Source organism: Stegastes partitus, unplaced genomic scaffold (assembly GCF_000690725.1).
Source record: "Stegastes partitus isolate 25-593 unplaced genomic scaffold, Stegastes_partitus-1.0.2 Scaffold1000, whole genome shotgun sequence".
Lineage (NCBI taxonomy): Eukaryota > Metazoa > Chordata > Actinopteri > Pomacentridae > Stegastes > Stegastes partitus.
In genome coordinates, this window is record NW_007578731.1 from 233,690 (window position 1) to 245,107 (window position 11,418).

General features: G+C 43.0%; 1 protein-coding gene across 1 annotated transcript in view; it reads left to right on the forward strand.

Moving 5' to 3' along the window:
- Positions 1–1,083: 1,083 nt before the first annotated feature.
- The window catches only part of nhej1 (nonhomologous end-joining factor 1), a 28,725-nt gene continuing 18,390 nt past the window's right edge, over positions 1,084–11,418 (forward strand). The window contains exons 1-6 of the mRNA XM_008294852.1: positions 1,084–1,148; positions 2,573–2,683; positions 4,922–5,138; positions 6,212–6,433; positions 6,514–6,652; positions 7,380–7,438. Coding sequence (XP_008293074.1) covers positions 4,950–5,138; positions 6,212–6,433; positions 6,514–6,652; positions 7,380–7,438 — 609 coding nt within the window. The 5' untranslated portion in view covers positions 1,084–1,148; positions 2,573–2,683; positions 4,922–4,949. The remainder of the gene's footprint in view (positions 1,149–2,572; positions 2,684–4,921; positions 5,139–6,211; positions 6,434–6,513; positions 6,653–7,379; positions 7,439–11,418) is intronic.

Sequence of the window (11,418 nt, forward strand, 5' to 3'; positions counted from 1 at the left end):
CCCCTTCTTGTGTGCACCTTTAATGAGCATGTAGCTGGCGGCCAGACGTTTGTGCAGGAAGCCGACGTAGGACTGGATGATCTCCTGCAGAAGCACCACATCAGGGGCGTGTCTGCCAGGAGAGAAGGTGAACGTTCAGCTCTTTAGTTTGTGCGAACTGAGCCTTTTATGCAGTAGCGTGGACTTACGAGGTCAGGTAGGAGCAGAGGCCTCGGGCTCTCTCCGGCTGCTCCTCAGCATCCAGTCCGTCCACATTCCAGGTGATCAGGGACAGTTTGCCTCCTCTGAGTCTCCTCTCTGGTCTCTGCAGCCCTTCAACAGCCTCGTTAGTGCTGCAGGAGTTCTAATAAGGATGACTTAGGTGTACAGTATTTACCTGTCTTCTTTGTCTCCTCCCTCCTTTCTGGCTGTGGTGGAGCCGCTGTCCTCCTTCTCTGGTGCAGCACAGTCTCCCTCCATGTCAGTCAGACAGAAGCTCCAGCTCATCCCAGCCTGCAGGACTGGACCTCAGCCTGCAGAGTCATCTGAGGGTCTGGACCTTCAGTTTCATTTTCCCCAAAACAGGTCACATAATATCTGGAGATTATCTGGAGTTTCATTGGCTATAATAGTCCCTCCCATCATAAATTCAACAGTATCACAAAGAGCCCCATCATGAAGTGCTTAAAAGGTGATCAGTGAAATATTAAAATGTACTCAGAGAGAGGCCAGATGTGGAGGACTTGTCTTCCTGAACTAGTTTAAAGCTGTGCAGCAGCATTTTGCAACACGTGACAATATAAAAACATGTATAAAGTGCTTAAAATCAGCATGCTTGCTCCAAAAATCTGCCTGTAGGACAGATTTAGTGTCAGTTTTGAGCCCAAAATAGGAACGTTTTCCTAATAAAATCTGTCTAGGGCCATGGTATGTAAATTTGTTTAATGTATATATAATCTTATTTATAAAGCAAATACACTTTTAAAAAATGGACAGAGCACAAACTATTATTATTATTATTATTATTATTATTATTATTATTATTACTGTTATTAATTTTATTCTGTCCCATTTCATACAGGCGGAACCTTTGAACTGCGCTTTTGTTTGACGTCGGTGTGGGAACCTGTAACTGTCAACAGGAAAGAGCGGGGGAGCAGCAAACATTGGTACTTTAAACGCACTAATACTCTTCTTTTTCATATTTATCATGTCTCTACACGTTTAATGAGCTGTTGTCGTAGAACAAAGACTTAATTACATTTATTTAGCTCAAAAAACTAACTTAAGTTGACGCCCGTCGTTGATATAGCAGCTCGAAGCTAGCTAAACTCCCGCAAATTAGAAATAAAGTGCGGATTTTTGCTATAAATGCGCATTTTGTGTAACCGATATCGTCGCCGAGTTTAAGAATTGCCCCTAAAGAAGCATTTTGATCTTAATTTTAAGTTGTTACTCAATTATATTTAATGACTTGCAAAGGAAATTTAAAAGTAGGTGTTTTTTAAATGAAGTTTGGTTTGATGTTCTGTCGTTACCGGGTTACTTTCCCCCTTGAAGTAGCCAACCAAACACGGTTCAAACACTTTCAGCTTTTTGATAACACAAACCTAATTATCAATACTCTTACTTGCGTCAGTGCTGCGTCTGTTTTTGTTGTTGTTTTCACAGCTTTATATTTTACTCCAGTGTAAAAAAACACATTACATTCATCTTTGCGTCTCCACCGCAGACCTCTCCTCTTTCACATTTTTTTCCAATAAATTTGAATAGTATACTGGAGGAATGGTAGCGGAATTAAAGAGTAACTTCTAGAGATATAGAAAAACTTTTCAATAATATGATTTCCCCGACGAATGTGTGCTGAGAAGCAAGGGGAGTTTAAATTTAGAAGTTTGTGAATGGACTTTGGTGTGAGCAGAGAACTGAGCATTTTGGAACATTTTCAGAGGATTGCAGCCAATTTGATGGTGTTTGTCCCCTGAACAGGGACCTACTAAATGTTCCTGTTGGTCTTTACCAGATGCTCAGCGCTCTCCCACATGTTTCCTGTGATCTGGTCAAGTTTAGAGCATCAAACTCTTCATTTCCTTCATGCTGGTGAATTTTTATGCACCAATTTTTCTTATTTCTGTCATTTTATCGTGCAAATGTCTTCAATTATGTAAAAGAAAACAGCAAATGCAGGTCCCAGGTGACAATTCAAAATGTTTTGGAACATTATTTGTTGTCAATACGATATTTTACTTTAATTTTTTACTCATTTTTTATTTTTAGATGTAGTTTTGTATCCTATTCCAACCACCACATGGCTCCTACTACCATCGTACAGTTGTTCTGCTCTACGTGCCTTTAATTGGGGACAAATAAACGTATTTTTTAAATTGAATTTAAGTGAAAACAAAAGCTCTCAGGCGTTCTGTGTTGCTCTCAGATAACGATCAGGTTTTCTTATTTGTCTGCTGAGTCACCACACATCGACTGGATTTACTGTGTGGTGCGCTTTACCTCGGCGTGAGTCAACCTCTGTAACTTGTGCTGCTTTTCAAATTGTGACTGACGAGAAATACCTTGTTTCTTTCCCCGAAAACAGGAGCTGCGTCTGCGGTGTCCCTCCTGCGAGGTGGTGATTATGCGGCTTCTGTAAAAAGACGCGGCTTCGACAGATCTCGGTCCAGGCTTTTGGGGGGCTCATTCCTCAGAGGTGAGCGATTATAAAAAACACTCCAATTACACCGCGCTTTCAGGGGCGTGGGCGTCCGTTGGCATCCACTTCCACAAACGGCAGCTTCTGCTTCGACCCACAAATTGAGGCTGTAAAACGCATGTGATTCTGAATCGTGAGGTTCGCTTGAAAACAGCCCCGAAAATATCGCAGCAGAGAAACGACACGACTGCAGCTCAGATGTGGAAGTTATTTCTGATATTACGTTGCAGGAGCTTCAATTGAAAACATTTTCATTGCTTTTTAATTCATCTTTAAAGTACCTTGTAACTGTGCTGGAAGGTGCTTTTTAAATAAAGTTATTTTTACTATTCAAGTTCTGCACTAGAGTCGATGTTTGAGGTGCTTTAGCGTTTTATACGACGTCCTACTTCTGACAACTTCACTCGTTTTAAGATGCACATTTTGCACAACGAACACTCGAACAATCTTTAAACATGCAACACAGATTAAACCTTTTTTTCTTCTTCTAAGAAGCTGCACCAAAACAGTGATTTTCTCTTTTAAACTTCCCACTTATCTCAACAAATAAGCAAAAAACAAATCCAGCATCTCAGCAGAACCAAGAGATCAGAGTAAAATTGAAAACAGATTTCTGCGTCACTTTTTTCTTCTTTCCTCAGATTAATCCCTGAATGTGAAACGAGGCGGTTCAGGTTTCCAGCAGCTACAACAGAAACATGCTGCCGACACACAGACGCTATTAATAATCTAATGATGTCATATTTAATAACACATCAGTCGGAGCCGAGGCGCTGTGAGCACCTCGGACGGCTTTTCCCAGAAATCTGCACTTTTTTTTTTGCACCATCTTCAAGTTATTTCGGGGTGAAATAAATATAAAACGTGACACACCGGCGGCGTAAAGTCATCCCACTGTGCTTCTATGTTTAGGCCGTGATCCGCATTAGTGATTGCAGGTTAGCCGGACCGGCGGTTCTGCATCTGTGTGCCTTGGAATTAGTCTCATTTGTGATGATTCACATAAAATCGTATGGAAACGCGTTCTCTGTGACCAAAGAAAACACCAAGCGAGAGCACAGTTTCCGACTTCTAGCGAGTGAAGCTGGCATCCTATAGGTTAGAGCTGGTTTTACTCTTTGAATATTAGTTTTATTTATTAGGGATTCAGTGGATGGACTCTTTAAGTAAGTCAAGAGAAGAGATGCAGGTGAGGAGAGGAAGTTCAGCTCCAAATTAAAAGCTGAAATCCAACAAAAACCCTGAAAATTCTCCTGTAAAGTTTGTTCTCATGTATACTGGCCGCCTGTTGCTGTGTTTTGGTTGATTTACTGATTAGAAGTAGTTCTGGGAAGCATTCATACACTGAAAATTGTCACTTCATCAATAGAAAACTGAAAAAATCCTGTGACTTCTGCAGAAGAATCCAGACGGCTGCTCTGCTTCCACCTCCTCCAGTCTTCAGTGCAATTATTAAAAATGATTCTTATTCTTCTTAAACAGTAAAGAATGATCCGATGGTATTTATGAATCAATCTGCTTCATTTTCAGAAGCTCAGAAAACTAAAACTGCTTCATTTTAACCGTTTACCTGCAGGTTCTTCTACAAAAGCGTTGATTTTTTCACTTTAACTTGTAATGAAGCTTTTTAATTTTGATGTGTTTTTACGCTCAATTAAAGGATCTGAATATTTCTTCCACACTTTAAAAGATAATAGAACCACAAACAATTTATTCAACAGTGTTTTTTAGTTTATGACAACTTCTAGTGTTTCATTTTTAACCATGAAACTCCAGCGTGTGCAGATATTACGTGTTCCTCTGCAGTAGTTTTAATTATTAGAATGAAATTCAGGCAAAAATCGAGAACGAGTCCTGAAATGTGAAACTCAATTTGAAGAAAAGCGAACGCATCAGGCCGATTTTATTACCTCGACTTTAATGAAGTTTTAAATCAAGTGACGCAGAAATGCAGGTTCAACTTACACATTAAATTTAGTTTAACAACCTTTAAAATGATGTTTGCAACTTAAAACGTTTGTGTAAATCATTAAATCAGATTTTTTATTTCTATCTTGCACTCATGCGTTTAATTAAGTTATTTAAATGACTTCTCAGATTAATAAAAGCAGCGTTTTAGAGGAGAGATTCCTCTTGAGAAATCTAGATTGAAGTTGTTGTTTTGTAGGTTGAACAATCAGTCGGTTCAGCAGTGAGGGTGAAGTCTGGTTCTGGTGCGTCTCCTTCCTGCTCTAGGTGTGGTTTTAATCCCCTGGTTGGTCTGATGGAGGCGAGTGGAGCTCCTGCCGAGGACGTCCTCCTCCAGCGTCCCTGGCTGCCGGTGAGCATCAGCGGCTGCCGGCTGCTCAACAAGAGCTGGTTCGGTGACACGGCGTACCGCCTCCTGCTGACCGACATGCAGAGCGTCTGGGAGGAGAGGATGGACGCCGCCGACATCCAGAACCGAGCTCAGGTACAAACTGAGTGAGCAGTGGCTCCGGGAGGGGCTCAAACCTAAAAACTGTTCTTACAAGTCAGGTTTTCAGGATTTCATGCTGCATTTTCTTACTTTCAAAGTTAACAGCAGCCAGAAAATTACTTTTTTTTGACTCGACAGGTGTTAAATTACATTCTGTGGGTTTAAACTTTCTGTGTTTTTTGCTGTGAGCTCATTTCTCATGACAGGATAAAGTCCTGCACCTTCACGGAAACAGAAGAAAACTAAAATCATGACCGTGTTTCGCCCATTTCAGCTTTTTGTGCGTTGATCGTTGGTTGCCGCTGAGTCCACCGCGGTTTGTTGTTTGAGCTAAAAACTGCAGAATCTTCCATCTTTCACAGAATTTGTTTACTGCAAACGTTTGGTTTTTAAAAAATTTTTAAACGAGAAAACGTATGTTTAATTTTTTGTGTTTCTTTGATTATTTATTTACAAAAACTGAGATGAGCACGTACAACATTTTCCCAGGTTCTGACAGGTGTTACCAGTCCTGGATAGAATAATCGTGACTCCACATACGACAGATTCATCACAACTTTATTTTGTTTTCTCCTCTCTGCTCTGCGTAGACGCTGCCTGCAGATCAGCCCAAAGTTCTCTGAAAGGCTTTTGGCTGCAGCCTTTCATGGAGTCTCAGTTGAATTTTTTCACTTTTTACGGAATCTGTTTTGTGCAAAAGTTAGTTCTTTGGGGAAGTTTTTAAATGAGACAAGAAGTAATTTCGATAAAATACGATGTAGCGGCACCGAGTAGTTCAAGGGCTGCTGAAAATCCAACGAGTCTTGATGTTTTTGCAGTTTCTGGGTCTAATAAATGTTGAATTTTGGGATTAAATAATAAAAAAAGGTTTAAATGACACCCTGCCTCTCAAACCTGCTTTCACATGTTGAGGTTTAGAGGGTTTAAAGTTCCCTGATAAACCTGCAGGAATTTATCTCCCTTTGAAATGTGCATTTTAAATCTGCCAGCCTCAGTAGCCTGAAGATAAAAGCCGTCCTTTTATTCAACTGCCATTCCCCTGAACACATGATGTTTTCTTCCACCAGGAGCTGAACCGGCGGCTGCGAGCTCCGGTCCAAGCCTTCTTCTCCCACCTGTGCGAGGTGGTTGAGCCCAGCCTGTCGGGCGCTGCAGGACGAGCGGGTCGCGAGGCTCAGATCTCCCTGAACCGACAGGACGACGGCGGCGTGAGCGTGAGACTGAAGAGCGAGCTGGCAGGGCTGCCCTTCTACTGGGAGTTCCGCTGCACCCCCGCCCCCGTGGCCTTGGTACGGTCCAGGCTTCAGGTCTGCAGCTCTGAGCGGACGGGAGGCTGCAGAGGGTTTTAACGTCTTGGTGGTGTTTCCAGGTGTGCGCCCAGCTGGTGCGCCCCCTGCTGGTGATGAGCCGCCTGCTGCAGCGACAGGTGGATCAGCTGGGAGGACTTCTGGTGAGGAAGGACGCAGAGATCCAGGACTACAGAGAGAACGGGGCGACGCTCAGCAGAGGTGATCTGAAGTTTTTCAATCTAAAGTCTTCATCTGCCATCATGTAAAGTGAGATGACGTATGCAAGACTTGACTTTAGACGTTGCAGAACAGGAAATGTTGCTGGAGATGAGATAAGAAGTTGCAGAACTGACATGAGAAGTTGCAGGACATGAGATAAGAAGTTGCAGGACATGACGAGAAGTTGTAGGAGGAGAAGTTGCAGGAGGAGAAGTTGCAGGAGGAGAAGTTGCAGGAGGAGAAGTTGCAGGACATGACATGAGAAGTTGCAGGAGGAGAAGTTGCAGGACATGAGATAAGAAGTTGCAGGAGGAGAAGTTGCGGGACACGACGTTAGAAGTTGCAGGAGGAAAAATTGCAGGACGTGAGAAATTGCAGGACATGAGAGGAGAAGTTGCAGGAGGAGAAGTTGCAGGACACGAGATGAGAAGTTGCAGGAGGAGAAGTTGCAGGAGGAGAAGTTGCAGAACAACTGTTTTTAAAGCACATTCAAGACAACAGTTTTTGCCTCTCCTAGTAAAAACATTACGACTTGTGTCTCCAAGTAACAGAACCAGAGCGTATCTTAGTGTCACTTATGTTGTGATTTAATGAGTAGTTTACATGTTAGGGATTTAAAGATGACATGAAATAGGACTTTACTTGACTGTAATTAAGGTTGAATGATTAATTAACAAGCTAGTGTTGTAAATACGACGCTGATGGATGTGTGTCTGTCTGAACCCAGAGCGGCTGCAGACGGACGCTTTTGTCGAGCAGACGTACAGAGACGACCTCGTGGCAAAGGTGAGCGGTCACGACACACAGACACACACTGAAGCGCCGCGACACGCCGATTTAACCGGATAAAGCTCGATCGAAGCCGCCACGACGGGTTTCAAAGCCGCCACGACGGGTTTCAAAGCCGCTACCGTCGGCCGGTCGGGACGAGGCGAGTTTTTAAAATGGTCTTGTGTGTGTTTGTTGTGTTCATGTGTGGAATTTGTCGTCTCTGACTCGTGCTCTGTCTGCGTTCGTGTTTGGGAATTTCAGATCCGCCCGTTGAATTTTTCGGGCGGCGTCTGCAGGTTCCCTCCCTGCTTGGTTTTATTTCAGCTTTTACAGCGTCCACCTCAGTTTAATCCTGAAGAAACTGCAGATTTTTCCACTTTTATAGCCTTAAAAATATGTTTTCCAAATGACATCCTGCAGGTAGAACTTAGGGAATGAATTAATAGTTCATCTAAATTGATAAAATTCCAGATTAATTGTGAATATGTGAACATAAAAAGCAGTGACGAGGCTCCACGTCTTCACAGATGTGCAACTCTGGACCTTTAATGCACACTTTTTTTTTGCACCCAATTGCTTTAAAAAGACGTTTCAGCAGCTGCCGAGCAGGAGTTTTAGTCTCTGCTTTGGTTTATTTTCAGACAGTAAGTGCAGCTTTACTCAGATGTTTAGTTCTTACTTATATATATGCGCTTATAAATCAGTTAAAAAGTGATTTGTGTCAGAAATAATCTGAAAAAGAAGGTTTCCTGACAACAAAACGGCAAAAATAAATAAACTGGAGGCTGCACATGATCCCGACTTTGACTAAAATAGCCGTTAAGTTATCGTCTATCTATTTCTGCTTTATGTATTTTCACAGACTGTAGCTGTAAACACACAAATCTGATTTAAAAGCATTTTTGTTCCTGATAAAAAACAAATATATGTATAACAGAGACTTAATATTTTCTTTGGAGCCACTAAAACATCACAGCACCGAGTTTTTCTGCACAGTTTCGGAGTTAAATGAGTTTTTCTTTCCAGTTTTCATCCACCAACAGTTGAGGAAAACGCTGGAGAGATGATGTGATTTATTGATGAATATTTACGAATCTAAGTTTTTTCTTTATTTCTGTGGAAACAGAGCAACATAAAGGAGAGAGAGCTGCCTTCAGTGCAGTACGACGCAGTTAGAATGACATAAAAAGAATAAAGAAAGTTAGATTTCTTTGAGTGTTTGTTGTACGAACATTTAAAAACCCTTTTGTCAACATGTACAATAGTTTTCTGAGTGCCACACTGCCTGCAGTTCAGCCGAAAAGTCACAGATTTGTTGTCGTGTGACTGTTGGTCTCAGCTGAGTCACTGATGTCTCCTCATTTGCACTGAGGAGCCCAGAATTTTTCCTTTTTTGCAGAATCTATTTAGTGACAGCGGTTTATTTTTGACAATTTTTTGAACGAGGCGTGTAGAATAAAGTGATTCTGATTAAATGCAACGATTTTCAGCCGAGCTTTGGTGAAGTTTATTTACAGAATCACAGCTTGTCTCTGCTTTTGCAGCTTCTAATGCTGAACAAACTGTGTGCTTTGGTGATTTTTTTAAGAAGATGTCTAATCTAGCAGCAGTTTTTGAGGTTCAGAGGGTTAAAAATTAAAAATAGCCGAACTTTGAGTGACCTTTGTTTCCCTCAGAAAAGAGCCATTGTTTCTAAAAGTGTGACTTCTGTGAAGGTCGTGGAGTTTTGTTTTGTGTTTTTAAAGGTCACGGGGAAGCTTCCCCTCCCAGGAGACTGTGCAGCGCCGCTCGGTTTCTCAGCTTGACTCATCGGCTGCGTCGCTCGGTGGTTTTTACGTCGGTGGGGGGAAAGTTTGTCGGCGTTGTTTGTCCATAAAACCAGGAAAGAATCACATTTTTAGTCGGTGGAAAAGCTCCAGCTCAGGTACGAGGAGTCATGGAAAGTTACATCAGGGCCACAGTGGCGGCTCTGTCTTCTGGCCCGTTGGTCGGAGATGGGGTCGCTGGACAGGGGAGGGCGGGCGGACAGTCAGGAACCACAGAAGAAGAAGAAGAAGGGGATCAAAGTCGTCCCTCTCGTGGCAAATTCCACCGAGCTGCGACGAGACCAAAAGTCCAGGCCGAGGTAAAGTGCGTCCGGGAGACATGTGGCGTTCGACGGCAGCGTGTGTGAACCGGGGAGGCGTTTAGCGTGTGCGTGCGGTATTTATCCGCGCACTCCTGTTTGTGTCCGTCTCCGTGGCAACGCTCATCATACCCCGAGCTCGCGTGTGATTGGCTCTGAGCGAGGAGCCGATCTGAGCGTTGGGCTGCACGTGTCGTTTGTGTTCCTGCAGGCCTTTAAAAGCATCGAATCTTTCCACAGAAACAGTTTTAACTTGTTTTGTGTTTGATTGTGGGACTACAAGTGGTTCGACAGCAGTGTTCGGATCACCGTTATTTATTAAAATCACTTCCTGATTTTAGGACAAAATGGTCGTTCTTGGGCTTTTTTTTCCACATTTTTGACTCGTTTTTAGCCGCAAAATAAAGTCCTGCAGCTCGATGGAAACAGAAATGTTTTCTGTGCATTATGGCAGTTATAATCATAAAAAAATAAAAACCAAGAAGCTACAGTTCTTCAAATATTTTTCAAAAATCATTTTACAAACACTCGCTGTAGATATTTTACTAATTATTTCTTAAATTTGCTTCCACACTGCCTGCAGTTCAACAGAAAAATGCCACGAATTTTTGTCCCGTCACCATCGGTCGCAGCTGAGTCACTAAAACCTTCACGTTTTCGTCGAGAAATGCAGAATTTTTACTTTTTCACAGAATCTACTTAAAGCAAAGCTCTGCTTTTTGACGTATTTTTGTTGATTTATTGTGTTTTTATGCGTAGTTTCCCCTGATGGATGAGTAGTTCAAGGACGGTTGGAAATCAGGGTTTTGGGGGTCAGTGGGTTGAATAAACACATATTCTGCCAAATGTTTGAGGCAAACAAAAACATGTTTAAGTCAGCAGAGCTTTCATTTTGCTGATTTACGGTGATTCGTTGAGGAAACGCTGCCAGATTCAGTCCCATCACATGAATGTTGAGATCAGAGCTGCAGGTACAACACAGTCTGGATCCTGTTCTTGTTTAAAAAAAAAACAAAAAAAAACCACCCGGCTTCGGTTTCAGCTTCAGTTTTTCTTCCTTGAACTTGAACTTCTTTGACATTTGCTGGGTTATTTACGTGCCGGGTGCCAACAGAGCAGAGCGGACAAATATCTGCAGAAATCTTCCGCCTCATCACCCCCGTCATTTTTTTTTTTTTTTTTTTAACCGTTTCCACAAGTGTGTGTGTGTGTGTGTGTGTGTGTGTGTGTGTTTGAGCCGCTGCCACTCGCGGCCGTTCGTTTCCCCACACCAAGGGGAGCGAAGGGCAGCAGGACGATGATGACAGGAGCAGCGGCTTTTATTTTCTACTGCAGCTTTCCACGCAAAGCCCCTCCCCAGCCGCACAAACACCCCACCCAGCCCGGGTCAACATTTACACGGGTGGAATTAGCCTTCCCACCGGTGCACACAAACACACACGCCTGGCTTTAAGTCGGGCGCAGGCTAAAGCCGGTCCCGGAGCTGAAGGATGAAAAAAAAATCCCTTCAGGATCACATCAGCTTCCCTTCAGGGCCTAAATTTGGAGCGTGTGTGTGTGCGCCGTCGTCCGTCCGTCCTTGAGAGGACCGGCGCGAGACATTTGTGGAAAGTGAGGACAGGTCCGGATCCGGTTCAGGTGGTTTAGTTCGGGATGGATGGGTGGACGTACGAACGTGGTGAAGACCTTCAAAGGGCAGTTTGTGGGTTCAGGTCTGGTTTTAGGGCTCAGCTCGTCAGAGTCAAAGGTCCGGGAACGTGAAGCGTCCACAAGGATCGTCACAGGGAGGAAGGGTTCCCAAGTTAGGACGAGTTTAAAGCAGTTAGGACGAGTTTTAAAACAGTTAGGGCGAGTTTAAACAGTTAGGACG